A 26,793-nucleotide genomic window follows, 5' to 3' on the forward strand; every position below is an offset into this window, starting at 1 on the left:
CCCCCTCCCCCCAGCTCCTTGCAGTCGACTCTAAACAGGGGTCTCCAACCTTGGTCCCTTTAAGACTTGTGGACTTCAACTCCCAGAGTCCCTCAGCCAGCAAAGCAAAGCTGGCTGAGGAACTCTGGGAGTTGAAGTCCACAAGTCTTAAAGGGACTAAGGTTGGAGACCCCTGCTTTAGAACTTAAACAAGACTAGCCGGCTTCCAGAGTTCGAAACGCTGTCACTCACGGGAAACTGAATGCGCGCAGGAAATAACGTCACGCTCAACCGGAAGCCGGAAGCGTCGGCCGTGGCTGGCGAAGACGGAGGGGTCGAGGGGGACGTCTGCCCATCGCGGTCCCCTCCGCCGAGCCTCCGTCGGGCGGAAGGTCCGCAGGTGAGAGAAGTATCCCCGGCGACTCGAGGTTGTTCTCGGCCCGGCTGTTGCGGAGGGCGCTTCTAAACCGGGTTTCTCAGAGGTTGGAAAAGAGGTTCTGGGATAGGCAGAGCGGGGCGTCAGGTGCCCCAAGTGCAGCGAGAGGTGAAAGGCTCCCACTTCTCCTTCCAGACCCCGAAACCGCCCTGCGTGGTGTCGGCGCCTGCGTGATAGAATGGCTGTTTTGAAATATTTGAATGCCGCCTTCGCCCATCTCGCTGTTTCCTTCCTCCAGCCACTACTTCGTGCTTCTCTGTCAAAAAGGATAACCCAGCAGTTTAGAAATACACGTCTGGGTAGTTAAGTCTTTAAATCCTATAAACAAAGCTCTACAAAATCCCGGCAACGGTTGATTGGCAAAGATTATGAGAACTCCCATTTTAATCCAAGGAAGAGTTTGAAATGGATCAAGAAGGTAGAAAAACTAATAAAGATGGATAAAGCCAGCCAGCATTTGTGTGTGTCTGTTGCCTTTTTTTTATTAGCTTTATTTGTGCAACATATCATGGATAAACTATTGTTAACAGGTTAATGGCTTTGTATAACATGCTAAGCAAAGCCAAATCGCATCGTGGCTTAAAATGATGGCCTGGCTAATACAGCATGCTAGATTTTATAGTTATTATGCTTGGTGTAGTTTAGCCCTTGTCGTTGAAAGTTTATAGTTAACGGTGTAGCATGTTGTGTGAATCCAGCTATTGAATTTAAATGGCTTAATGTTGAGGATTTGAAGGTGAAGCCTTGAATTATAAATTTGCAAGTTTGTGCCCAAATGTGTTTTTCCAATAAATCCCAATTGTACCACTCCTCCCATACATGGTTCATACCACTTTCATCCTAAATTTCCAGGTTAAGGTCTGAAATCCTTGAATGTTTGTGTGCTTGCATTATATCCTAATATGTTCTATGAACCAATTTTGGGTGGCTAGTTATAATGTAGTCTATGAATCAGAACACTGAGTTAATTCTATAGAACATGGTTAAATTGCTTATCGCAGTGTTACTCAACCTTGCAAATCTAAGACAGGTGGACTTCAATTCCCAGAATCCTTCAGCCAGAACAGCTTGCTGGGAAATTCTGGGAGTTGAAGTCCACATTTCTTGAAAGTTGCGGAGGTTGAGAAACAGTGCCTTATAGTGAAGCATGATATGCAAACAAAAGTTGCAAATCCTTCATTCTAAGTATAACTGTTTGGTACTGGAAATTGCAGAAGCAGTTATTGATCAAGTTTCAATTGATTTCTCCACTAAGTCTTTGCTGATATTGAAATAATTTGTTCAACAGTTTTAACAGTAAAATTCTTTTATACTGTCTATAATTTGGTTGATGCAGAATTCCATTGCTATGGAACTATACAGTCATCTCTATATGGATTATTACTCATTTGTGAATTTACTGCTATGGAAGAAAACTTTTTCTTCTGTCCAATAATATATAGATGATTAAGAACTTCCATGACAATATACCCAGAGGAAGAAATTATATTCCTTAGCAAATTAAAATTTGTCTTGGATATTTGATCTTAATATGAAACCTGCTTATTCTACTGTGTATATGAATGAGAGAATGGGAGATTAGTTTCATTGCTATGTTAAGATTTATAGCGGCAGTATATTAACTATTAATCTGTCTTCATGAAGAAATTATTGACAAGATCAAAGAGCTTTTTGGAGAAATTCTGTACCATATTAACCAAGAGAGGTAATTATTATTATTATTATTTATTCAATTTTTATACCGCCCTTCTCCCGAAGGACTCAGGGCGGTGTACAGCCAAGATAAAACAAAACGGTATAAAAAATATACAATTAAAATACAAATTAAAAAACTTATTGTATAGTTGGCCTAAAAACTTTAAAAATATATAAAACTAAAAACCCCATTAAAATTAATAATAAATTTAAAACCAATAAAATTTAGGCCAGCCCCGTGCAAATAAATAGATGTGTTTTCAATTCGCGGCGGAAGGTCCGAAGGTCAGGTATTTGGCGTAAACCCGGGGGAAGTTCGTTCCAGAGGGTGGGAGCCCCCACAGAGAAGGATCTTCCCCTGGGGGCTGCCAGCCGACATTGCTTGGCGGACGGCACCCTGAGAAGTCCCTCTCTGTGAGAGCGCACGGGTCGGTGGGAGGCATGAGGTAACAGCAGGAGGTCCCGTAAGTACCCAGGCCCTAAGCCATGGAGCGCTTTAAAGGTAGTAACCAAAACCTTAAAGTGCACCTGAAAGGCCACAGGTAGCCAGTGCAGTCTGCGCAGGAGCGGTGTTACACGGGAGCTACGCGAAGCTCCCTCTATCACCCGCGCAGCTGCATTCTGGACTAACTGAAGCCTCCGGGTGCACCTCAAGGGGAGCCCCATGTAGAGAGCATTACAATAATCCAAGCGAGAGGTAACGAGCGCATGAGTGACTGTGCACAAGGCATCCCGATCAAGGAAGGGGCGCAACTGCCGAATGATTCTGTTTTATAATTCATTTGATAGTAGACTGCAAAAATGTTTTAAAAAGGCATAAGATATCTAGAAATATGATTTAAAGTTATTTATTTGCACAAGCGTATCTTCAGTAATTCTACTTCGGATATGTTGAAGTTATGGCTGGTTTAGAAATTTCCCTATGTATCATGGAATTATTTTCTGAAAGAAATACATAAAAATGTACTAGTTATTTATGGAGCTCCTTTTAACACGTTTTTACAAAAACCACTTTTAACGAAGTTTGAAATCATCTTGTCTGGGAAGTTGAGTAGCAAATGTCTTTTAGGCTTTTCTTAAAACATTTTCTCATTTATGTATATGATTTTACATAAATCTTGTTTCAAACTTATTTTCATTGTCTTTTGGGGGGGATTATACATAGTTCTGGTCTGTGACTACAGTAAAAATTTGATGGTTGCTGGAACAATCTAAATAGTTCTTCTTTTCCCTCAGTGGAAATTGAAAATTCTTGGGAAGAGAATAGAGTTCACCACAAGTAATTACAGTGTATTTAATTGAGTATAATTAGAAAGTCTTAATTCAAAGCACGAATATTTCCTCATTTTAAAAAATGGCAAGACTCCCAAAGTAAAAAAAACAAACCCTAAGCCTTTATTTTATTGCAAACCATTATTGAAATTCTAAATGACATAAATAGAAATATAACTGGGAAAATGTAATGGTTTGTGAGTTAATTTTATTAATGGAATTGTTTAGAGAAGACATCTGTTTCAGCCCCTGAATATATTATACAAAATGTTCCCCATATGGTCTACTCATCCAGTTCTTCTGCTTTTCCATTTTGTATTTGAAGGTCACTTTGTCATCTAGTACCTGTTTTTAAGTACAAATTTTCATGCATCATATTGGAAAGATTTGTACAATATATTTCTGTTACCACTTTTATAGTTCACAAGTCAAACTTTTGCTTATATATACTTTGGGAAAATATTAATTAATTATATTGATATCCCGCTTCAAATAGATAAATTCAACATGTGTACAACTTATATTTGGAAAAAAGTTTTCAGGTAAATGAAACTTGAAAAATATTTGTAAGTTGGGACTCTCTTTCTTACCTAAAACTAAAACAGTTTGTTTTTCTTAATTTAAGTGGCTAAAGTTCAAAACCTTTTCAAATATCCTTATCCTTTCCAATATTTATATCCAGTTGTTTAGTGTTGTCCTGCATGGTGTGCAAATTCCTTAAATCTTCTTTTTCATCTCTAAATTGAGTTTCACCAAATGGCCATAGTAACCATAATAACTCCATGAGATTCTGTATGCTAACAGAATAATAGAGTTGGAAGGGATTTCGAGGTATTCTAGTCAAAGTTTCTGCTCAAATTGAAACCATATTCGGACAAATGGCTGCCCAACTCTTCTTAAAAACCTCCAGCGTTGGAATACATAGAACTTCTGGAGGCAAATTGTTCTACTGATTAATTGTTCTAACTGTCAGAAAATTTCTCCTTAGTTCTAGGTTGGTTTGCTTCTTGATTAGTTTCCCTCCATTGCTTCTTGTTCTGCCTTCAGGTGCTTGGAAAATAAGATTCTCTCTTTTTTGTGGCAGCCCCTCAAATATTGGAACCCTGCTATCATGTCACCCCAAGTCCTTCTTTTCATTAAATTAGACATACCCAATTCCGGTAAGAGTTCTTCATATGTTTTATCCTCCAGTCTCCTAATCATCTTTGTTGCTCTTCTCTGCACTCTTTCTAGAGACTCAACATCTTTTTTACATTATGTTGACTAAAACTGGATGCAGTATTCCAAGTGTGGGCTTACCAAGGCACAATTAAGTGGTATTAACACTTCATGTGATCTTGATTCTATCTCTCTGCTAATGCATCCTAGGTCTGTTTCAGATGCAATAATTGTGAACTGTGAGGATGTGAATAAGGTACTCTGCAGTATGAGCTCCACCTCCTGTGATCTACAAGTAGTCCTAAACTTACAACCATTCATTTAGTGACTGTTCAAACTTATAATGGCACTGAAAAAAGTGACTTGACCATTTTTCACATTTATTACCATTGAGCATCCCTATGGTCATGTGATCAAATTTGGACACTGGCAAGTGACATATTTTTTACAGTTGTATTCTCTGGAGATCACATCATCACCATTTGCAACCTTCCCAGATGGTTCTGACAAGCAAAGTCAATGGGGGAAACCAGATTCAGTTAATGACCACGTGATTCACTTAACAACTCTGGCAAAAAAGGTTGTAAAATAGGGAAAACTCACTTAACAACTACCTTGCTTAGCAACAGAAATTTAGTGCCCAATTGCAGTCATAAATCAAGGACCACCTGCACTAAATTTCTTTCACACAGAGAAGAGGTTATCTGCATGGATTTGAGTAGTTATTAATTCTTTGAATGAAGGAGTAGTTCCCACTACCTTGAAGAAAGAAATGGTGTGCCTTCTCCTGTAAAAAAAATCATGTTCTTGATTGTGTTGTATAACTTTCACCTAATCTCCAATCAAGAATAAGAAATTAAGAAATAAGAAAACTAGATGATTCCCAGTCTTAGAACTATTCCTTGGGGTGCGGTGGGGGTGAAACAGATATATCCTTGTATTAACACATTGTTTTAGATTATAAATTGATAATTTATGAGCTGTATAGAATGTCTAAATAAGAGGGATACCAATTTTGTAACGAATGTAAAATAATTATAAAATCATCTTGGCCATATGGGAAGCTATCTTTTGTTTCACTTAAATTTAACTGAAGTGGCTTATATAAATACAAAACTATTTTTAGTTCACTCTAACTGTATGAATAATATAGGCTGAAATTATACATTTAAGCAGGTAGTCATTGACTCAGACTTTAACTTGGCCATACATTTGCAATGTGGCTTTGAGAAGTTTGCCATGTATTAGCATTGACTCTCCATTTATAATATGCGTAACATAATTACTCTGCAATTTTCCAAGGAAGATAGTGTGCAGTTTGTTGTGCTATAGCACTACACTCCATATACTGTATCTATAGCTTGAGAACCCACAGAACCTCATAACTTAGCTTAAAGATGCCACAATATGACTCTTATGGTGGTGTTTTATCTTTATGGGGTAATTAAAAGGATTTTTGAGGAAATATTTATTAAATTTATATGCTGCCCATTTTGCCATTAAACACTGCACATCAAAATATGTGTTGAATTCATATTACTTGAAATGATCTTAAATTAGTATGTGTTCTATTGATAATTTATGTTTCCCTATTTAGGGTAGAAAATGACTTATTTTTTTGGCCTGTTTTAGCAAAAAATCCTGAACCTAGATAGGAACCTCATATGCCCAGTATAATACTGGAATCAGAACTAAACAGTAGTAGATGACAGTCAGAATTTGGGATGTATTCAGTAAATTCCCTGTTGTTGCATATCCTGTTTGCTTTGTTGTCTGTTTTCCTAGCTGATACTATATGAGATACAGTTTCAGAAAAATAGATATATAAAGCAAAATCAGAAGCGCTTTTTAAAAAAAGAAAGAAATTGGATAGGAGAATGGAAACATCTATGTAATATTTATTTTATCCGCAAACATGTTTTACTGGTTTAATAATAAAATACTCTCTTTTAATTTTTCTTTATATGTGTTCTATTCTACAGAAGCTTGTGGGAAGGTGGCTTTTTTCATTATGTGTGCGTCAGTCAAATACAACACTCGGGGTCCAGCCCTCATCCCAAGAATGAAGACCAAACATCGCATCTACTACATTGCTCTATTTTCTGTTGTGTTACTGGGGTTAATTGCCACTGGCATGTTCCAGTTCTGGCCTCACTCCATTGAGTCCTCAAATGAATGGACCCTTGAGAAGCGCAGCATTCATGATGTACCTATAATCAAGATTCCTGCAGACAGTGCCATTCCAGAACGGGGAGATCTCAGCTGCAGGATGCACACATGTTTTGATGTTTATCGCTGTGGCTTCAATCCAAAGAATAAGATCAAAGTCTATATTTATTCCCTAAAGAAGTATATGGATGAATACAACATGCCAGTCAGTCACACCATTTCCAAGGAATACAATGAACTATTAACTGCTATTTCTGATAGTGACTTTTACACAGATGACATCAATCGTGCTTGTCTATTTGTACCATCCATTGATGTTTTCAACCAGAACACACTGCGTATCAAGGAAACAGCTCAGGCTTTGGCACAATTATCCCGGTACCTCCCTTCAGAAACCTTATAGTAACTTCCAAAACTAAAATAGACATTCAAGAATAGGGATTATGAAAAAATGTGACAGCCAGGATATAAATATTGTGTTAGGTTTTGATATTGAATCACAGTGAATTTTTCAGTCTTAATTACTGAATGTCTTTTTCTCCCAAAGATTAATAATTAAAGCTATGATCCTGTATTCCTACACTAGAAATACATTCAATTGGATTCTTATGCTTTCTTAATAGTTTTGCATAGGATTGCGAACAGACTTAATTATTAGTTGCTGAAGAAATCAGACAAATAAAGATAGCTGGGATATTTTTATTTTAATTAGCTGCTTTGTTGTAGAATTGCTTTAGGTTTTGTTTTATGTCCAAAATTCAAGTACCTGTTCTGTGTGGTGCTCAGATTTTTCTTTCATTTCCTTTATCATCTTAGTTGGGATCGAGGCACCAATCATCTCTTGTTCAATATGCTGCCTGGAGGGCCACCTGACTATAACACAGCGTTAGATGTTCCAAGGGACAGGTAGGTAATTTTAGCTGTTGTTTTGTCTTTTTTTTTAAGTAGTTAGGTGACTTATAGAAAGTTAGGTAAAAAAAATGGAAGACTTCGTGCATATGCTTGGCTTGGGATATTCCATAAATAAGATAACTTTTCTGCTTGATTTTTTTTTCTCCTTCACCATTTCTAGACGAAAAACTAGACATGGGACCTATGCTGCTTTCTAAAAACATTACTCTACCTAGAGTTAAAGTATTTGTTCCAATTTACCGATGTTCCAAAGGCATATTTTTATTGAAGATGAAAAGTAAAACCTTTCAAATCCTAAAGCCCCCTAGATATGAGTCATGGGGATGTCTAGTGCTAGCTACCCTTAGTATGTCATTATATTTATATAGATAATACATGACTGAGTGCTGTTCTCAGTTGAAAGTGATGGAAGTTGATTTAAGTGATGTACCAAAGACTTGGACAAGGGGATAGATGGGGAACTCATCAAATTTGCAGATGACACCAAGCTGGCAGGAATAGCCAACACTCCAGAAGATAGGCTCAAGATACAGAAGGATCTTGACAGACTTGAACATTGGGTGCTATCTAACAAAATGAAATTCAACAGTGAAAAATGAGGTTCTACATTTAGGCAAAATAAACAAAATGCACAGGTACCGGATATGTGGTACCTTGCTCAATAGTAGTAACTGTGAGAGGGATCTTGGAGTCCTAGTGGACAACCATTTAGATATAAGCCAGCAGTGTGCACCAGCTGCCAAAAAAGTAAACACAGTTCTGGGCTGCATAAAAAGAGGGTTAGAATCAAGATCAGGTGAAGTGTTAATACCACTTTATAATGCCTTGGTAAGGCCACACTTGGAATATTGCATTCAGTTTTGGTCGCCACGATGTAAAAAAGATGTTGAGACTCTAGAAAGAGTGTAGAGAAGAGGAACAAAAATGATTAAGGGACTGGAGGCTAAAAATATGAAGAACAGCTGCAGGAACTCGGTATGTCTAGTTTAATGAAAAAAAGGATGAGGGGAGACATGATAGCCGTGTTCCAATATCTCAGGGGTTGCCACAAAGAAGAGGGAGTCAAACTATTCTCCAAAGCACCTGAGGGTAGAACAAGAAGCAATGGGTGGAAACTAATCAAGGAGAGAAGCAACTTAGAACTAAGGAGAAATTTTCTGACAGTTAGAACAATTAATCAGTGGAACAACTTGCCTGCAGAAGTTGTAAATGCTCCAACACTGGAAATTTTAAAGAAAATGTTGGATAATCATTTGTCTGCCTAACTCCTGGGCAGGGAGTTGGACTAGAAGACCTCCAAGGTCCCTTCCAACTCTTATTATGACATTATGACCTTGCTTTTAAATTCTAGTATGTATATCAAAATGTTTTCAAAGGGAATGTACTACTTGCATTGTTTCTATTAAAATTATATGTGCACTGGTATGGATAATTTAATAAGTGTTAGAAGTACAATTTTTATTTTTGTGCAAAAAACAGATCAATGCAACGTATGTTTCTAGTAATTAACTAAAATGTAAAAACTGAAAAAAATAACTTTTAATAAAAAACAAATCAAATCCTATGTATAGATGAACCATGGCTAGCCTGCAGAGGGCAGTCATGTATAATTGTTTTGCAATCGTAAGGCCTTCAAGTGTTTCTTCTCAAAACTCCACTCCAGTTCTCCTAAAAACAATCAAAGACATTAATAAAGAAAATATAGGCCAAAAGTCTGTGTGATGTGTTTATTTGTCTTCAAGTATAGGTAGCCAAACCTTTCGAGCAAGTTTGTGATCAGGCAACAATGAACGTATATGTCTTGTATTGTTTGTCTTCTACTTTTGTTAATTTGGGACTCACAAAATTTATATAAATAAAAGCACAGCTTTTCTCTCCTTCATCCCAAATATACTCTCTGGATCTAGTCCAAAGATTTGTGGCTAGTTCTTTTTTTAACAATAAAAAATAAATAATAAATTATTTGAATAAAACCTCACATTTATAAATCTGCATGAATTTGTATAACTTTAAAATCTATGTAAAAATGCTACATTGTGGCAACTAGATTTATGAATTGTGTAAACCCTAAAGTTAATTGCAGTAAAAATTAATAGTCAATGGATGTAATAAAACAATAATAATGTGATCATACTAATTAATTCGCATTAATAATATAACTGCCTTGTGTGGAGTGACTGAAGCTTCCAAAAGATTAATTTATAGTAACCACATATATGTAAAACACATTGTAGTAATCCAAATTAGAGATTGCCAAAGGGTGAATAATTATTGCAAGATTACCTGTGTCCCATAAATTCAAACTTATTGGCTCAGTCTAAGCTATAAAAAATACTTCGATACAAGGATAGTCTCAGACAATATTCCTGATTCTGAGAGTGGGGATAGTAGTAAAATTGGCAACCTGGGTGCCCTCCATATATTTTGGATTTCAACTCCCATAACCCCTAACTTGTCAGAATGTTGGAGGAGCACATGTGAAAGATATTAGCCCACATATTCACTTACTTAGACCAATGAATTATCCACACTGTTAATATTTTGTCTACATTTAACACCCCTATTATTGCCATCTTGTCTGTATTTGGTATCAGTTAGTTAGTCTTCCTTGTTTCTTTATATTATGTTTTTATAAATCTTCATAAATTATGTTTCCATTCATTGATGTTCATTTAATACTCTGGTTTCTCTTCAGATCATATAAATCTTTCACCTTGTGTCTGTAACCCTGCCCTTATACTGGTTCTGTAGGTACATTGCTTGAACTATCTAGAGCATGTTGGCGGAGAATTCTGAGAGTTGATGTTCACACATCTTAAAACTGCTGAAGTTGGGAAATGCTGATCTAGAGGGAAGAAATGAATGCACATTAGTCCAGCCTCTCTAGAATGAATGGGAATGTTGACGTGTGAAACATATGGTATTCTTGTAGCATACTGGGAAGAAATAATAATTCGAAAGCAGCCTTTTCTGTAACTGTCCAAATGTGTAGGAGTAATGTGTGTAATATATTGCACTTCAGCGTGTATTCAGAAGTATCCTGGAACCATTAATATTTTTATTTATTGGTTTGTTTGTATCTCACCTTTATTATTTTTATAAACAACTCAAGGTGGTGAACATATTCAACACATCTTCCTCCTCCTATTTTATTTTATAATATTTTATATTGAAAGCTGCTGAAATGTCAAAAAGAACTAGTAAATTCATTCCCCCTTCTTTTCCTGACATAAGTTACCCTATTAAGAAAATATAGTGATAACGTTCTATTGTAATAATTGGTGAAGGCAGCCAGATTTCATATCAATTTTGGAGGACTCTTTATTAATCATTTTGTGTTTAGCATCCTGAATTTAAGATGAAGAAAGTGAAATCCTTGTCTGGTTCAATTTTTAGGCACTATTTATATGAATATTCTTTCATTTACTAAATTTGCTTTAGAATCTTTTTTGTAATAGAAAAGATAACTTAAAAAATAATGGATAATGAAAAATAATGCAATTATTTAAAAAAACTACTAAATTCTTTTCCATTAATCTAGCATACGTTTTGATTCTGGATATATCCAGAGCGGAGTGGAAATTTATGTTGCAAAAGGTCATGTTATTTTCTGCTTGAAAGGGACAATTAAAATATTTGCAAATTGGAAGTTTGCTGTCTTTTCATGCTCATTTAGAAGTAGTCCTCAACTTATAACCACAGTTGAGCCCAAAATTTCTGTTGCTAAGTAAGACAGTTGTTAAATGGGTTTTGCCCTGTTTTATGACCTTTCTTGCCACAGCTCTAAGTGAATCACTACAGTTGTTAAATTAGTAACAAAATTGATAAGTAAATCTGGCTTCTCCATTGACTTTGTTTATCAGAAGATTGCAAATGGTGATCACATGATCCCAGGATTGTCATAAATATGAGTCAATTGCCAAGCATCTCAATATTGATCATGTGACCATGGGAATGCTGCAGTGGTTGTAACTGTGAAAAACTGAGAAGTCACTTTTTTCAGTGCCATTGTAACTTTGAATGGTCTTAACTGTTGCAAGTCAAGGACTACCTGTATTAAACTACCAATATACAGCTTTTCATTTAAGTCAGGGGTGACAAACTCGCGGCCCATGGGCTGGATCTGTCACGCACTGGCCATGCCCATGCCCACTTTAGCAAAGGAGAAAAAAGTTGTGATACGTCCTGTGACGACACTGTGACAACACGAGTTTGACATCCCTGATTTAGCTGCTATTCATAGCAGTTGAAAGAGATAGAAAATGTTCAGTTACACAGATACCTGAATTTGTGGCTTATGGTTTAGATAAATTGTCTTTTGTTGTATACTTATTGTGTTTTAATTAGTATTTTTCTGCCCTAAACTTTATCTTACCTCTCTGATTATCTAAATCCTTTGAATTAATGAACATTTGAAGAAAAAAAACATACAAATCTGGTATTTTCTTTCTATCATCCTCAGAGCTCTGTTGGCAGGAGGTGGTTTTTCTACATGGACCTATCGGCAAGGATATGATGTCAGTATTCCAGTTTATAGTCCCCTATCTGCAGAAGTACAACTGCTAAATAAAGGACAAGGGTAAGCTAAGATGTTAATTGTGCTTTTGCTTACAGTGCTAAGAAATTCAGTCAGGTCAGAATTTGGTAAAATTCTCTTAATAGTGATACTCCTCCATTCATTTAGAACTGGAGAGCTGAAATATTCAATATAGTCCAGACATCTTAAATATTATGTCAGAATACCTGTTTGTGTAAACTCTGGATTCTCTACCCGAATTTATTTTGAAACTGGGAACACTATTTGCCCTTTATTCATTTTCCATGAATTGTCCAGGATAATATATAACCATTTGACTGGTTCATCAGGAAATTTCTATTGTAATTCAGCAGATCTTGGAGATTTAAACTCATTCAAAGAAAATATTTCTTGAAAGAGTACTATCAATCTCATACTTCAATCTATTCCTTCATAATTGTTGTACACACCCTGTTATTGGAGAAAACTGAGTCAAATAGGAGTTGAATAACTAACTGCTTTTTTCTATTAACATTTTGCATTGAGCAGGTAGTATACAGATACTTTTCACTTGATTTTATTTTGATATAACTTGTGGGTGCTCCATCACTGGAGGCTTTAGAGAAGGGACCGGACAGCCATTTGTCTGGAATGTATAAGGTCTCTTGCTTGAGCCGAGGGTTGGATTAGAAGACCTCTAACGTCCTTCCATCTCTGTTATTCTGTTAATTCTATTAATTGAAACAAGGAAGCCCTTATTTTTAACATACTTTGCCAAGTCTTGAATCTTGGGTCTTGGATCATTCTTAGTATTGACATTTCTGACTATTTTTTCAGTACCAAACTCTATGGTTTTTTCCTTAGAGAATTGTTCCTCTTTCCGCTTCCTGACTATGTCTTTGTATGTGTTCCGATCTTCATTATAGTATTGGGGCAGCCTTACTTATTTGATTCGGTGTTTTCTCCCTCCCTCTAGTGCGATTATTTATAACTACATTTTCATATCTTCTTTTAAGAACTTTCCTTGTTAGCTTTTTTTTTTTAAACATTAAATGTCTAAAAAAAATCCTAACCAGATAGGGAAAAAGAAAACACGCTTAACTCCTGCTTCCATTCAATCCTACTAAGATTTATTAAAATCCGTTTTTTAAAAGTTGACTATTAAAATTGTTGACTATACATGATTTTACTTTCCTTTAAAATCAGTAGCTCCAATATCACACGATCACTTTTCAGTAATGTTCCTGTTATTTCCACTTCATTGACTAAGTCTTTCCTATAGGTTGATATCAAGGAGAGCTCATTTTTTTCATTCATTCTTCTGTTCTTTGAATAATTAATTATTAGTAATATGACTCAGGAATTGAAAGCAACAAACATAGGAATTTATCTTCCAATAGACTTTAATATTCTAAAGTTCCCCTCATTACTATTTCATATATATTTGAAAACTCTGCCATTTTCTTTTTTAAATGTCCTTGGCATCTTCCTTGGTTAATAGATAATAGAAGATATCATTGTCCTGCTTTTTTGTTTATTCCTCATTTTATTAATCCACTTATTTTATGATCTGCTTGCATTATTAGGTTTTAGTCTTTTGAAGGTATACTTCAGAATCAGAAATTTCTTTCTCAAATTCCAGAAATGTTAGGAATGCTTCATGCTCATTTTTGTATCACGTTCAGCTCTTCTCCCTTATCCCTTACATTTATTTCTAAACTATTCATCTTGAGCATCTTATCATCCCAAATTCTCTCCCAAATTCTCTATCTTCTTCGTCTTTACAAATTTAACAGAAGGTTGGTTAATATATCTTTTAAATAACTTCCACTTTTATATTATAAAGCAGAATAAACTTCTGTAAAATGAAATGTTATATTCATATTTATGAGCTGTGTTCTTAAGAACTCTGAAGTAAAACATTTTAAGAAACTTTTAAGAAAAGTTTTAACAATCAAAATATGCAGTTTGGTTTATGTTTAAAATCTGTTTTAATTGATGACTTTCAAGGTCCCTTCCAATCATTATTCTGCTATATTTATCTATCTTGCAGTTCATTTGTTTATGCCTTTGAGTCAGTTTTCTTGGCAAGGTTTTTCAGAACTTAACCACTGCACCAAAGTGGCTTTCTCAGTTTATTTATTTTGCCTGTTTATTATTTAAATGTATATTGCCACCTGTCTTAAATTCATAGAATATACACATAATCAGTAGCTGAGGTAAAAAAAGAGCAATCAACAACAAATCACCATAACCATGGACTGAATGTGTCACTCATCCAAGTCCCCAAGCCAGAAGGGTCAGGGCCAATCTATTTTTGAGAAGACGATATTCAAAGGGTAGGTGCCACAACAACAAAAAAAAATCAAAGAAGTTTACATTAGAAATGTTAAGATGTTTTGTTTTATTTTTTTCATTTTACCTAAAATTTTCATTTTCATACAACCCTACACAGTGTAATTCCATTTGAGGCAATTTCAGTTATTCTTCACTCTACTGTACTAACTTCTACAGTTATCTACGGTATCTTTGATGTATCCCTATGAAAAAGGCATAATAAATAACAAGCCATGAGTGAAGTATTACAGTTGAAGAACATTGTATGCTGTCTGATAGTTCTATTTGTTTATGTGTAAAGATTCAATATAGTTTTCATTATTATTCAATGGGATTTTTTAATTTAAAAAAATGCACCTTGAAAGAAGGAATATCTGGCTTCTTTCTTCTTGGACTTGCATATTCTGAGTGGTTCAGTTTTTTATTGGAAACTGAGTTTTATCTCTTATTCAGAGCAGGTTTGATAGATTATTTTGAGAGTGATTTCAGTCATATGCCTCTTAGTTAATACTTGTGTCAGTTGCTTCATATTTTAATTATTTGTTTTGAAAATTGTATGAGTTCAGTTTTATTTTTATTATAAATTTTGACTTTTAAGTCCCAGTACTTGCAAACCTAATTTACTGATATATTTTACATGAGTTCAAGTAACAAGGCCCTGGTATTTAATAGTACAATAAAAAAAATTGCCTACAGGTGACTTATAAAGTTGTAAATTTAAGTAACAGACAGCTATTAAAGAAAGATGATAGAATAGGAAATACTTGATATCTTGCCCCATTTTCATAGACAATCCACTGTTACATGGAAAACTGATCTGGCTTAAATTAAATCAGTTTCATATGCCCGGAGGGAAGAATAAATGTCTTTTCTAGTAGGCTGACCTGTTGTCTTTTGAGAATATACTAATGTATTGGTTTGTTTATGAAATTTATAAATCATTTCGATCTGAGCTAGTTTCTCAAGATGAATCAAGAAGCATACTATCAGAGTGGTATGATCCCAAAACTGACAGCAAGCTAAACCAGGGGTCTCCAACCTTGGCAACTTTAAGACTGGTGGACTTCAACTCCCAGAGTTCCTCTCAGCTTTGCTGGCTGAGGAACTCTGGGAGTTGAAGTCCACCAGTCTTAAAGTTGCCAAGGTTGGAGACCCCTTAACTAAACCACTTTATAAGACAAACATGTGACTGTTGATAATATTGTCATGTGGCAATGTTCTGCAAATTAAATTATGTTACTTCTAAAGCTCTAGTTTCTCATCTGAAAATTGGAACTTAATTTTTACTGTATTTGTAACTTCCTGTTACTGGTATTGGTTAAATATTAGAAACTCCCTCTAAGTCTGGATTGGTATGTATTCAGTTTTAAAGGTGATATATTTTTAATTATGTTTATAGATCACATTTGCCACCTACATTTTTTCTTAAAAAAATAAATTGCCTGATTAAAAGTTAGTTTTTGGTTTTTTGAATAGAATTATTGCTGAACAAAACCAGGATAGTTCAGCTATAACCAGGAAAACAACTTCCATCTTCTATTGCTCATATAATATTTATAACTTGGTATCTAATCAAAAGAAAAATAATAAAAGAGTTTAAGAGAAAGTGTAGAAAGCCAGGGCTAATATGATGCATGTTATGTTAGTCCTTTCAAAACCACTTCTAAACACAATCTTTACCATATTTATTGGAGAATATTCTATTTATTTGAATGTAGCTAGTTTTCAAATAATGGTGCAACCATAGATTGTGTTTCAGTGCATCCTTGAAAATAAGTTTAATTGAATAAATTGATAATGACACCAGTAAATTCAGAGGGTGAGATAGTTTGCCTGCAGTCCCACCATACTTATTCATGATTAATTGATGTTAGTGGCTCACATTGTGTTCAAGTGTGAAGATTAAATGTATGTATTTTTTAACTGCACTACCTACTGCATTTTGCTTATTCAACTTCTTTAATAATGTCTTCACAATTGGGTTGATACATAATTTTTCCCAACTATCATATTGTTGGTGCACCAAAAACCAAAGAAGGCAAGCAAATATATAAGACTATGTTTGTGTAATAATAGCAATAGCACTCAGACTTATATACTACTTCATATTACTTTACAGCCCTCTCTAAGCTGTTTACAGAGTCAGCATATTTTCCCCAACAATCTGGGTCCTCATTTTACTGACCTCAGAAGGATGGAAGGCCAAGTTAATCTTGAGCCTAATGGGATTCGAACTGCCAAATTGCTGCAATCAGCAGCAGTTAGCCTGCAATACTGCATTGTAACTACTGTGTCACTACCATGCCTAAGTCCTTGGCAGCATAAAGAGAAGTGTATTTTCATATGCTTAATGAATACACTTCTAAACTTGTATGGTTCCAATTGTTGTGTATTCTTCAGTCTCCGCAGATATTTTCTCCTCTCCTCCCAAATTGCTCTTCATCCTGAATACCGTTCAGAACTGGAGGCTCTTCAAGCAGAGAATACAGAATCTGTGCTAATCTTGGACAAGTGTACCAACCTTTCAGAGGGAATTCCATTTATTCGAAAACGTTGCCATAAAAACCTGATGTTTGATTACCCTCAGGTCCTTCAGGTAATGCTGCATTTTGCTCTGATCATTTCTTGTTGGTTACAAGAGAGTATGATTTATTTTTAAAAATATGAGGGCTTCTGTAGATAAATATCTGAAGCATTAGAATTATGAGTTTGGTGGATTGTTACCCTTCCAGAAGTGTAAAAGTTTTATGAGTGAGCAGTTGTTTTTGAGACCTAATTAAGGAGTCTGGCAGAATATGGAATTGACAGGATCCTTCCAACCTAGTCTTTCTATCATTTTTGATATTCTTCTGAGGGATTGCAGCTATCTTCTGGAGCAGAATTTTGAGAGAAAAGAAAAGATTACTGAAATCTCATCTCTCAACTGCAAAAAGCAAGCACCCAATTGTTTTAAGTCAGATCCTGAACTTCCATGAAAAAAAATACCTCTGCTCATGACTCATTCACTGAATCATGCAAATGAGTCATGAGCAGAAAATTTTTTTTTTCCATGAAAGGGCTGGATCTGAGTAAAGTAATGAGTGTTTGTTTTTGTACTTTCAGCTTAGTTTTTGATCCAAGAGACTGCTTGGGATTTGCCATTGCCGTCTTCCTAGGGCTGAGACAAGTGATTGGCCTAAGCTTATCCAGCTGGCTTTATGCCCAGAGTGAGACTAGAAATTACAGTCTCCTGGTTTATAGCCTGATTCTAAACCTCTACACCAAACTGCCTTTCTTATGCTTTCAACATTGCAGCCCTGACTCAGACACTAGTATTTATGTGTTTAAAAATGCAAATCTATAGGCATCTTATGATCCTTTTTATTTTATTTATTTATTTATTTTATTTTATTTTATTCAATTTTTATACCGCCCTTCTCCCGAAGGACTCAGGGTGGTGTACAGCCAAGTAAAAATCACAGTATCAATATTAAAAGAAATTAAAAAACATATAAAGTGGCCAAATTTAAAACGAATTAAAATATTAAAATATAAATAACCCAATAAAATCTTAACCCAATAAAATTTTAGGCCAGTCCGCTTGAATAAATAAGTCGTTTTCAGCTCACGGCGAAAGGTCCGAAGATCACGCACTTGACGTAAACCAGGGGGAAGCTCATTCCAGAGCGTGGGAGCTCCCACAGAGAAGGCCCTGCCCCTGGGGGCTGCCAGCCGACATTGTTTGGCGGATGGCACCCTGAGAAGGCCCTCTCTTTAAATACAGTATGTTTAATATAGGAAACTTTGGTGTTCATGTTCGCCATGTGACATAGGAGCATCTGAGAGACAAATGGTGTCACTTGAAGAGGCTGAAATAATTCTGGAAAAGGATGGTTGGGATATTAGTTTAATATTTCAAAGTTGTAATTAACAGTTATCATAATTAATATGAAGAAGGAAAACCCTGTAGGTATTTGATATATAATTATGCAATCCAGTTTCCTAAAGATAACATCGTGAATAAGCCAGGCATTAGTTTTAATTTGATATAATAGACAATTGTGACTATTTTGTGGGTCTTTGTCAACAGGAAGCCACATTCTGTATTGCTCTGGGAGCACGTTTAGGACAAGCTGTTTTGAGTGATGTTCTTCAGGCTGGTTGCATCCCTGTTGTCATAGCAGATTCTTACGTTCTTCCTTTCTCTGAAGTTTTGGACTGGAAAAGGTACATACATACATTTTTCTCTTTGTTGCTTGAAATTCTGGAGTAGAAGATTTACATTCTGTTACTATCACTGTGGCTTATTTAGAGACTGCATGATTCTGAGAAAAATATCAAAAAATATATAGGTTGAATCCATTTGTCTTATTTCCAAAATATACCGGTACAATAATAGTGGGTTGAGCGTTTGAGTGATCAGGCAATTTTTGATAAAGTTGCTGGCTTCATTTAGACTACAGTGTGCTCAACCTGCTACAGCATAACCAACACAAGCTATGAAAAGGAATACACTATCATACATGAAAAAAGAATCACAGAAACAGCCAACAGACTATTACAACCAAACATCATCACTGTACAATACAAACCAACTAAAACCCTCCAAAAGATTTTAAGTAAACCAAAAGATTAAATAGCTCAAGAACAAAAAGCAGGAGTCATCTGCAATCGGGTGAAATGCTACTGGTTCAGGCCGGTTCTCCCGAACCGGTAGGTAAAAATGCTACTGATTCACTGAATCGGTAGTAAAAAAAAAAAGTTCCGACAATCAGCTGAGCAATGTGTGATCTTCGGACCTTTTTTTTTTTTTTTTTTTTACTTTTTAAGCATTTTTTACTACTGGTTCTCCAGAACCAATAGTTAAAAATGCTTTAAAAAAAAAAAGTCCCAACAATCGTGTAGCACAGCTATGATTGTAAAAACTTTTTTACTTTTGAAAGCATTTTTACTACCTATTCACCCGAACCGGTAGTAAAAGTGCTTTAAAAAGTTTTATGAGTGAGCAGTTGTTTTTGAGACCTAATTAAGGAGTCTGGCAGAATATGGAATTGACAGGATCCTTCCAACCTAGTCTTTCTATCATTTTTGATATTCTTCTGAGGGATTGCAGCTATCTTCTGGAGCAGAATTTTGAGAGAAAAGAAAAGATTACTGAAATCTCATCTCTCAACTGCAAAAAGCAAGCACCCAATTGTTTTAAGTCAGATCCTGAACTTCCATGAAAAAAAATACCTCTGCTCATGACTCATTCACTGAATCATGCAAATGAGTCATGAGCAGAAAATTTTTTTTTTCCATGAAAGGGCTGGATCTGAGTAAAGTAATGAGTGTTTGTTTTTGTACTTTCAGCTTAGTTTTTGATCCAAGAGACTGCTTGGGATTTGCCATTGCCGTCTTCCTAGGGCTGAGACAAGTGATTGGCCTAAGCTTATCCAGCTGGCTTTATGCCCAGAGTGAGACTAGAAATTACAGTCTCCTGGTTTATAGCCTGATTCTAAACCTCTACACCAAACTGCCTTTCTTATGCTTTCAACATTGCAGCCCTGACTCAGACACTAGTATTTATGTGTTTAAAAATGCAAATCTATAGGCATCTTATGATCCTTTTTATTTTATTTATTTATTTATTTTATTTTATTTTATTCAATTTTTATACCGCCCTTCTCCCGAAGGACTCAGGGTGGTGTACAGCCAAGTAAAAATCACAGTATCAATATTAAAAGAAATTAAAAAACATATAAAGTGGCCAAATTTAAAACGAATTAAAATATTAAAATATAAATAACCCAATAAAATCTTAACCCAATAAAATTTTAGGCCAGTCCCGCTTGAATAAATAAGTGCGTTTTCAGCTCACGGCGAAAGGTCCGAAGATCACGCACTTGACGTAAACCAGGGGGAAGCTCATTCCAGAGCGTGGGAGCTCCCACAGAGAAGGCCCTGCCCCTGGGGGCTGCCAGCCGACATTGTTTGGCGGATGGCACCCTGAGAAGGCCCTCTCTTTAAATACAGTATGTTTAATATAGGAAACTTTGGTGTTCATGTTCGCCATGTGACATAGGAGCATCTGAGAGACAAATGGTGTCACTTGAAGAGGCTGAAATAATTCTGGAAAAGGATGGTTGGGATATTAGTTTAATATTTCAAAGTTGTAATTAACAGTTATCATAATTAATATGAAGAAGGAAAACCCTGTAGGTATTTGATATATAATTATGCAATCCAGTTTCCTAAAGATAACATCGTGAATAAGCCAGGCATTAGTTTTAATTTGATATAATAGACAATTGTGACTATTTTGTGGGTCTTTGTCAACAGGAAGCCACATTCTGTATTGTTCTGCGGGGAGCACGTTTAGGACAAGCTGTTTTGAGTGATGTTCTTCAGGCTGGTTGCATCCCTGTTGTCATAGCAGATTCTTACGTTCTTCCTTTCTCTGAAGTTTTGGACTGGAAAAGGTACATACATACATTTTTCTCTTTGTTGCTTGAAATTCTGGAGTAGAAGATTTACATTCTGTTACTATCACTGCGTGGCTTATTTAGAGACTGCATGATTCTGAGAAAAATATCAAAAAATATATAGGTTGAATCCATTTGTCTTATTTCCAAAATATACCGGTACAATAATAGTGGGTTGAGCGTTTGAGTGATCAGGCAATTTTTGATAAAGTTGCTGGCTTCATTTAGACTACAGTGTGCTCAACCTGCTACAGCATAACCAACACAAGCTATGAAAAGGAATACACTATCATACATGAAAAAAGAATCACAGAAACAGCCAACAGACTATTACAACCAAACATCATCACTGTACAATACAAACCAACTAAAACCCTCCAAAAGATTTTAAGTAAACCAAAAGATTAAATAGCTCAAGAACAAAAAGCAGGAGTCATCTGCAATCGGGTGAAATGCTACTGGTTCAGGCCGGTTCTCCCGAACCGGTAGGTAAAAATGCTACTGATTCACTGAATCGGTAGTAAAAAAAAAAAGTTCCGACAATCAGCTGAGCAATGTGTGATCTTCGGACCTTTTTTTTTTTTTTTTTTTTACTTTTTAAGCATTTTTTACTACTGGTTCTCCAGAACCAATAGTTAAAAATGCTTTAAAAAGTAAAAAAAAAAAAAAAGTCCCAACAATCGTGTAGCACAGCTATGATTGTAAAAAACTTTTTTTTTTTTACTTTTTGAAAGCATTTTTTACTACCTATTCACCCGAACCGGTAGTAAAAAGTGCTTTAAAAAAGTTTTTAAAAAGGTTCCCAAGATTGCGCGCCACAGCTGATTCCTCCTTCCCCCCTTGGGAAGGTAAGTAGAACTTACTTACCTGATTCCCCTCCCCCCCTCCTACCGGTTCACTGGCACACAGCGCGCATGCACGGCCAGTGAATCAGTAGCAAAGCGGTTCAGATTTCACCACTTTCTACAACGTAGAGTGTCAGGACTATAACAGCTAACTATGTAGGACAGATATTCAGAAGATTAGCAGAGGAATCCATTAACACCAACTAGCACTCAGAAGATTGGATGAAAACTTCATAATCTTACAGCATGTGGACTCAACCATAGTTTCAGCTGGGAAACTAAGCATCCTAGACCAAGCTAAATCCAAAAATGCTAGGGAATTCCTGGAAGTTCATTTTTTCTGTGATTAAGAGATGCATGAAAGCAAAATGTAATGTTAAACAGAAAAAATCATCAATGGTAACAGTAACAGTAACAGAGTTGAAAGGGACCTTGGAGGTCATCTGGTCCAACCCCCTGCTCACGCAGGAGACCTGTACTAGGGATTCGAACTGCCGAACTGCCAACCTTTCTGATCGACAAGCTCAGTGTCTTAACCACTGAGCTATCTTGTCACCTAGTATAGTAGAAAAAAGGAAGTTATGTTTTTGGAATTCTCCATTACACCATCTAGATCCTGAAAACTAATTTTCATCAACGTAGTTAAAACAAAGAAAATGTTGTATTCTAGGCTTTCTCCTTTGTTATGTTAAGCAGGTACAAAAACATTAGGGTCTACATGAAATAGAAAATGTTTTGACATTCAAAACAAATACATTCTGTACCAGAAGTTCTGTCAAACTTCTGGAATGGTTATGGTTCAGCAGAAGCAAAATCGAAATTATGGGTTTCAGCCAGCATGAAATTTACAAGGATGATATGTGCCAGCTTTGCTCTGCTCACTCCATAAAATAAGAATAATGATTTTATGGTGTGTACATGCTACCCCTCTCTTATCATCTCCTCTCAGCAGCTCTCACTGTGTTCCTCCTCTTCCCAGTGTCTTCACATTCTTTTCTCACCTTAACTGCTATTGCTACTGATGTCCTTGGCTTTTACCTGCTCCTATCAAAAGCACAAAACTGAAATACTTTGGCCACTAAATGAGAAGGAAGGACTCACTGGAGAAGAGCCTAATGCTGGGAACGATTGAGGGCAAAAGAAGAAGGGGACGGCAGAGAATGAAGTGGCTGGATGGAGTCATAGAAGCAGTTAGGGGATGGTAGAGGACAGGAAGGCCTAGAGAAAAGTTGTCCATGGGGTCACGATGGGTCGGACACGACTTTGCAACTAACAACAACAACAGTAATCAAAAGCACTTCACCTCAGAATAACCATGGCTCTGCTGGTGTCTGGAACAAAACAGTTCAGCTTTGTTCCATATTTAGATTAAACATGCATGTTTTAGCTCATATACAAACCCCCTAAAATAGCTGTCCCATTCATAGAATAGTCTGTAGAGATTCTCAGTCATCCAGGCCATGGTTGTCTCAAAGGTGCTTTTTCAGGAGGCAAGTAGACTTCCTTATATTTTCTTTCGAAGACGTTTCGCTTCTTATCCAAGAAGCTTCTTCAGCTCTGATAGGATGTGGTGTGGGAGTAGGAATGGATTTCCAGAGAGAAAAAAATTGCAGATTACAGGAATCAGGAGCTCTCCTCAGGTGACCCTGAGGACACAGATTGAAGCACCTCCAGTCTCTGGTTTTATCAATTTAATTCCATAAAAAGTAACTTTCCCCATTTCTGTTAGTTAATTAACTACATGGATCTTCTATTGGATCTTGAATTTCTCCCTTCAGTACAAACACTTCTGTGGAGGAATTTGATTCAAGTCATTTCAATAAATGAAAGAAGATAGATTTTGCCAATTCTCCCCCACCTGTTTCAAAGTTGAAACTCAAGGGCCCTTTTTGTTGTATCTCCTGCAACTCTACTGAATCCTGCTATAAATCAGGGTTTCTCAAGCAACTTTAAGATGGCATAGGGAATTTTGGGAGTTGAATGAATTTCACCTATCTTAAAGTCGTTTGCTTGAGAAACACTGCTGTAAATGGAAGGGACCCTTTCATTCAGAACAGACCATGTCTGGATCTAGACCATTCTTAATTTGTCTGACGTTAACTATGACCTTGGGATGGCTTAGGTTTTCAAAGTATTTCCTCTTTTTCTTGTCCTATATCTACATTTAGAGCTTCTGTGATGATACCTGAGGAGAAGATGCCTGAGCTGTACAGTATCCTACAGAGCATACCCCAGCGGCAGATTGAAGAGATGCAGAGACAGGTACAATTAATATTTGTTAATATGCAGAAAGAGGTGTAATATAAATCATTGATTTGCTATTAGTCTAATGTGGTCATATATGTTGGATAACATAATATGGGGTAAATGTTAAAATGTTTTGCTCATTTCTGAATGTTAGCGGTTTCTTCAAAGGAGGTGCACAGCATTTCCTATTGGTAAATTATGCAATATAGATACACTGAGATTACACAAACATAATATTCTATACTTCTTTTGTAAAATGAAATGAATGATATGAAATGGTAAATGAATTAGAACGAATAAAAAAGACATTTGATTACTTGCTTATGGGAGTTCTGAATGATTTTCATTAATGTATTTATTTGTTTATTCCATTTATTCATTAAATGTAATTGCTCCCTTTCATACATAGCCTTTTCTTTTCTTCTCTTAATTTTATTTTTGGCACATTTATGCAAGTTACCTCATTTGTCCAGGTCACAGAACATTGCAAAATAATATTATAACCTATGACAATACTGTTTTTAATTTGATTATTGTTTAGCTTAATAATGATGGTGATTTTTAATGGACTTTGTTTCTTTGTTTTTGTACTGACTTATCTGTTTGAACTATGAGCAAAACATATTGGGGATCCAGTTAGTGCTCAGATGAGACTTCTAAAAGTAGTTGGAAAATGTAAAGCTAACATGTAAAAAGAAAATGATAGGAATTCTTTTCCATATTATTGTCAAGAAAACTACATGGATATACTCATAAAGTCACGAGGAGTCAAGCTTTACTTTGAGACCTTGGTCACATTACTTCGCTCTGCTCTCCTCCTGTAAATTATTATTATATTTTTATCCTTTTTCAAAAAATAACTCAAGGGGGCAAATATACCTAATATTCCTGCCTCCTATTTTCTTCACAACAACAAACCTGTTAGATGGGTTGGATTGAGAGAGAGTGACTGGCCCAAGGTAATCAAGCTGACTTTTATACCTAAAGTGGGACTATAACTCCAAATCTCCTGGTTTCTAGGCCAGGATCTTAACCACTACACCAAACTTGCTCTCCATAACTCCTATAACTATGGACTCATCTGGGAAAGAATGATAGCACAGACACCTAAATAAATGTTGGTCTGTATATTTGAATCTTGTCATGCGGAAGATTATTTTACATACTTTATTTATAGATTATGTAAAACAAACTGTAGCTTTGTTAGCATAGTAAATGAATGAATAAAAGATTAAATAAATAAATAAATGACATGCATAACACTTCACAGATGCTTTTAAGGTGATAGCCATAGTCTACATTACAAAATGGAAGCCAGCATTTTAATATGCAGGCAGTCTCAGATTAAGAATGAGATGCATTCCTAAATCTGTCTTTAAATTGAAATTTTATTAAGTTGTAACTTGAAATTATGAATGGGTTGCTTATTACTAACAATGGCAGATAGCATTCTGCTTCCTTTCATTAACTGCTGAAAACAGAGTGTGCATTAAAAATATTCTGCTTCAGTGTTTCATAAAAACATCATACAGCTTCAGTACATTATCAGCTTGAAGGAAGAGAATACAATTCTTAGTTTTTAGTAATTGAAATCCTTTCATAAGTACAAGTTGTCCATAAGTCAAACGTCCTTAACCTGGGGACTGCCCAGGGGTGAAATGCTCCCGGCTTGGACCGGATCACCTGATCCGGTAGTGATGGTGACGGGTGGTTCGGAGAACCAGTAGCAAAAATCCCTGGGGCCCCCCCATGCCCAGGTGAGCTGTGCGATCATCAGAGGTATTTTTACTTTTAAAAGCATTTTTTCTTGAACCAAAAAATGCTTTTAAAAATAAAAAAAAAAGCCTCTGATGATCGCGTGGCTCAGCTGGGATTGTGAGAAGCTTTTAAAAGCATTTTTTTACAACCTCTTCGGCTGACGGCTCTGATGATCCCAGCTGAGTTGCCTGATCGTCAGAGGCTTTTTTTTTTCTTTTAAAGGCAAAAAAAAAATGCTTTTAAAAGAAAAGAAAAACCACTGACGATCAGGCAACTCAGCTGGGATCGTCAGAGCCTTTTAAAAGCATTTTTTCTACAATGTCTGCATAAAGTGGCTGTAGAAACAATGCTTTTAAATGTAAAAAAAAGTTAGCCACGCCCACCTAGTCACATTACCCCCACCAAGCCACGCCCACAGTAACAAATTTTACATTTCACCACTGGGACTGCCATTATGTGCTATCCGAATTCTGGGAGCAGTGAGATACCTGCTTGTCTGTTTATCTTCTATATTTATGCAGACATGTTCTTACGATAGTCATTATTGTCTATATTAAGTGTTCAATGATAAGAGGAAGAGAACTCTGACTAATTATCTAAAAATGTAGATAAAAGGAAAATTGGGTAAATAGCAATAGCACTTAAATTTATATCCTGCTTCATAGTGCTTTTCATCCATCGCTAAGTGGTTTACAGTGTCAGCATATTGCCCCAAACAGTCTGGGTCCACATTTTACCGAACTCGAAAGGATGGAAAGCCAAGTCAATCTTGAGCCAGTCAGGATGGAACTTCTGGCAGTGGGCAGACTTAGCCTGCAATACTTCAAAATTGCATTCTAACCACTGCGCCACCAATAAATGATAAATGCACGTGATTCAGGAGAACTGTTATTTGAAGTTCAGAGATAAAGTCTGTTGGAACTTTAAAACAAGTTTTTTTTTTTTTAGAATCCAGCATTAGTTTTAAAATGTGAACCTTCTGTTTTGAACTGTAGATCAGTTGAATGCTCAAAATTTCTTTGGAAA

The 26,793-nt window shown here is 35.9% G+C and overlaps 1 protein-coding gene across 1 annotated transcript in view; it reads left to right on the forward strand.

Moving 5' to 3' along the window:
- Positions 1-276: 276 nt before the first annotated feature.
- The window catches only part of EXT2 (exostosin glycosyltransferase 2), a 91,629-nt gene continuing 65,112 nt past the window's right edge, over positions 277-26,793 (forward strand). Inside the window, exons 1-7 of the mRNA XM_058161706.1 lie at positions 277-379; positions 6,523-7,087; positions 7,526-7,615; positions 12,084-12,200; positions 16,875-17,070; positions 20,775-20,914; positions 23,931-24,024. Coding sequence (XP_058017689.1) covers positions 6,552-7,087; positions 7,526-7,615; positions 12,084-12,200; positions 16,875-17,070; positions 20,775-20,914; positions 23,931-24,024 — 1,173 coding nt within the window. The 5' untranslated portion in view covers positions 277-379; positions 6,523-6,551. The remainder of the gene's footprint in view (positions 380-6,522; positions 7,088-7,525; positions 7,616-12,083; positions 12,201-16,874; positions 17,071-20,774; positions 20,915-23,930; positions 24,025-26,793) is intronic.

The sequence above is a fragment of the Ahaetulla prasina genome, chromosome 1 (genome assembly GCF_028640845.1).
Source record: "Ahaetulla prasina isolate Xishuangbanna chromosome 1, ASM2864084v1, whole genome shotgun sequence".
NCBI lineage: Eukaryota > Metazoa > Chordata > Lepidosauria > Squamata > Colubridae > Ahaetulla > Ahaetulla prasina.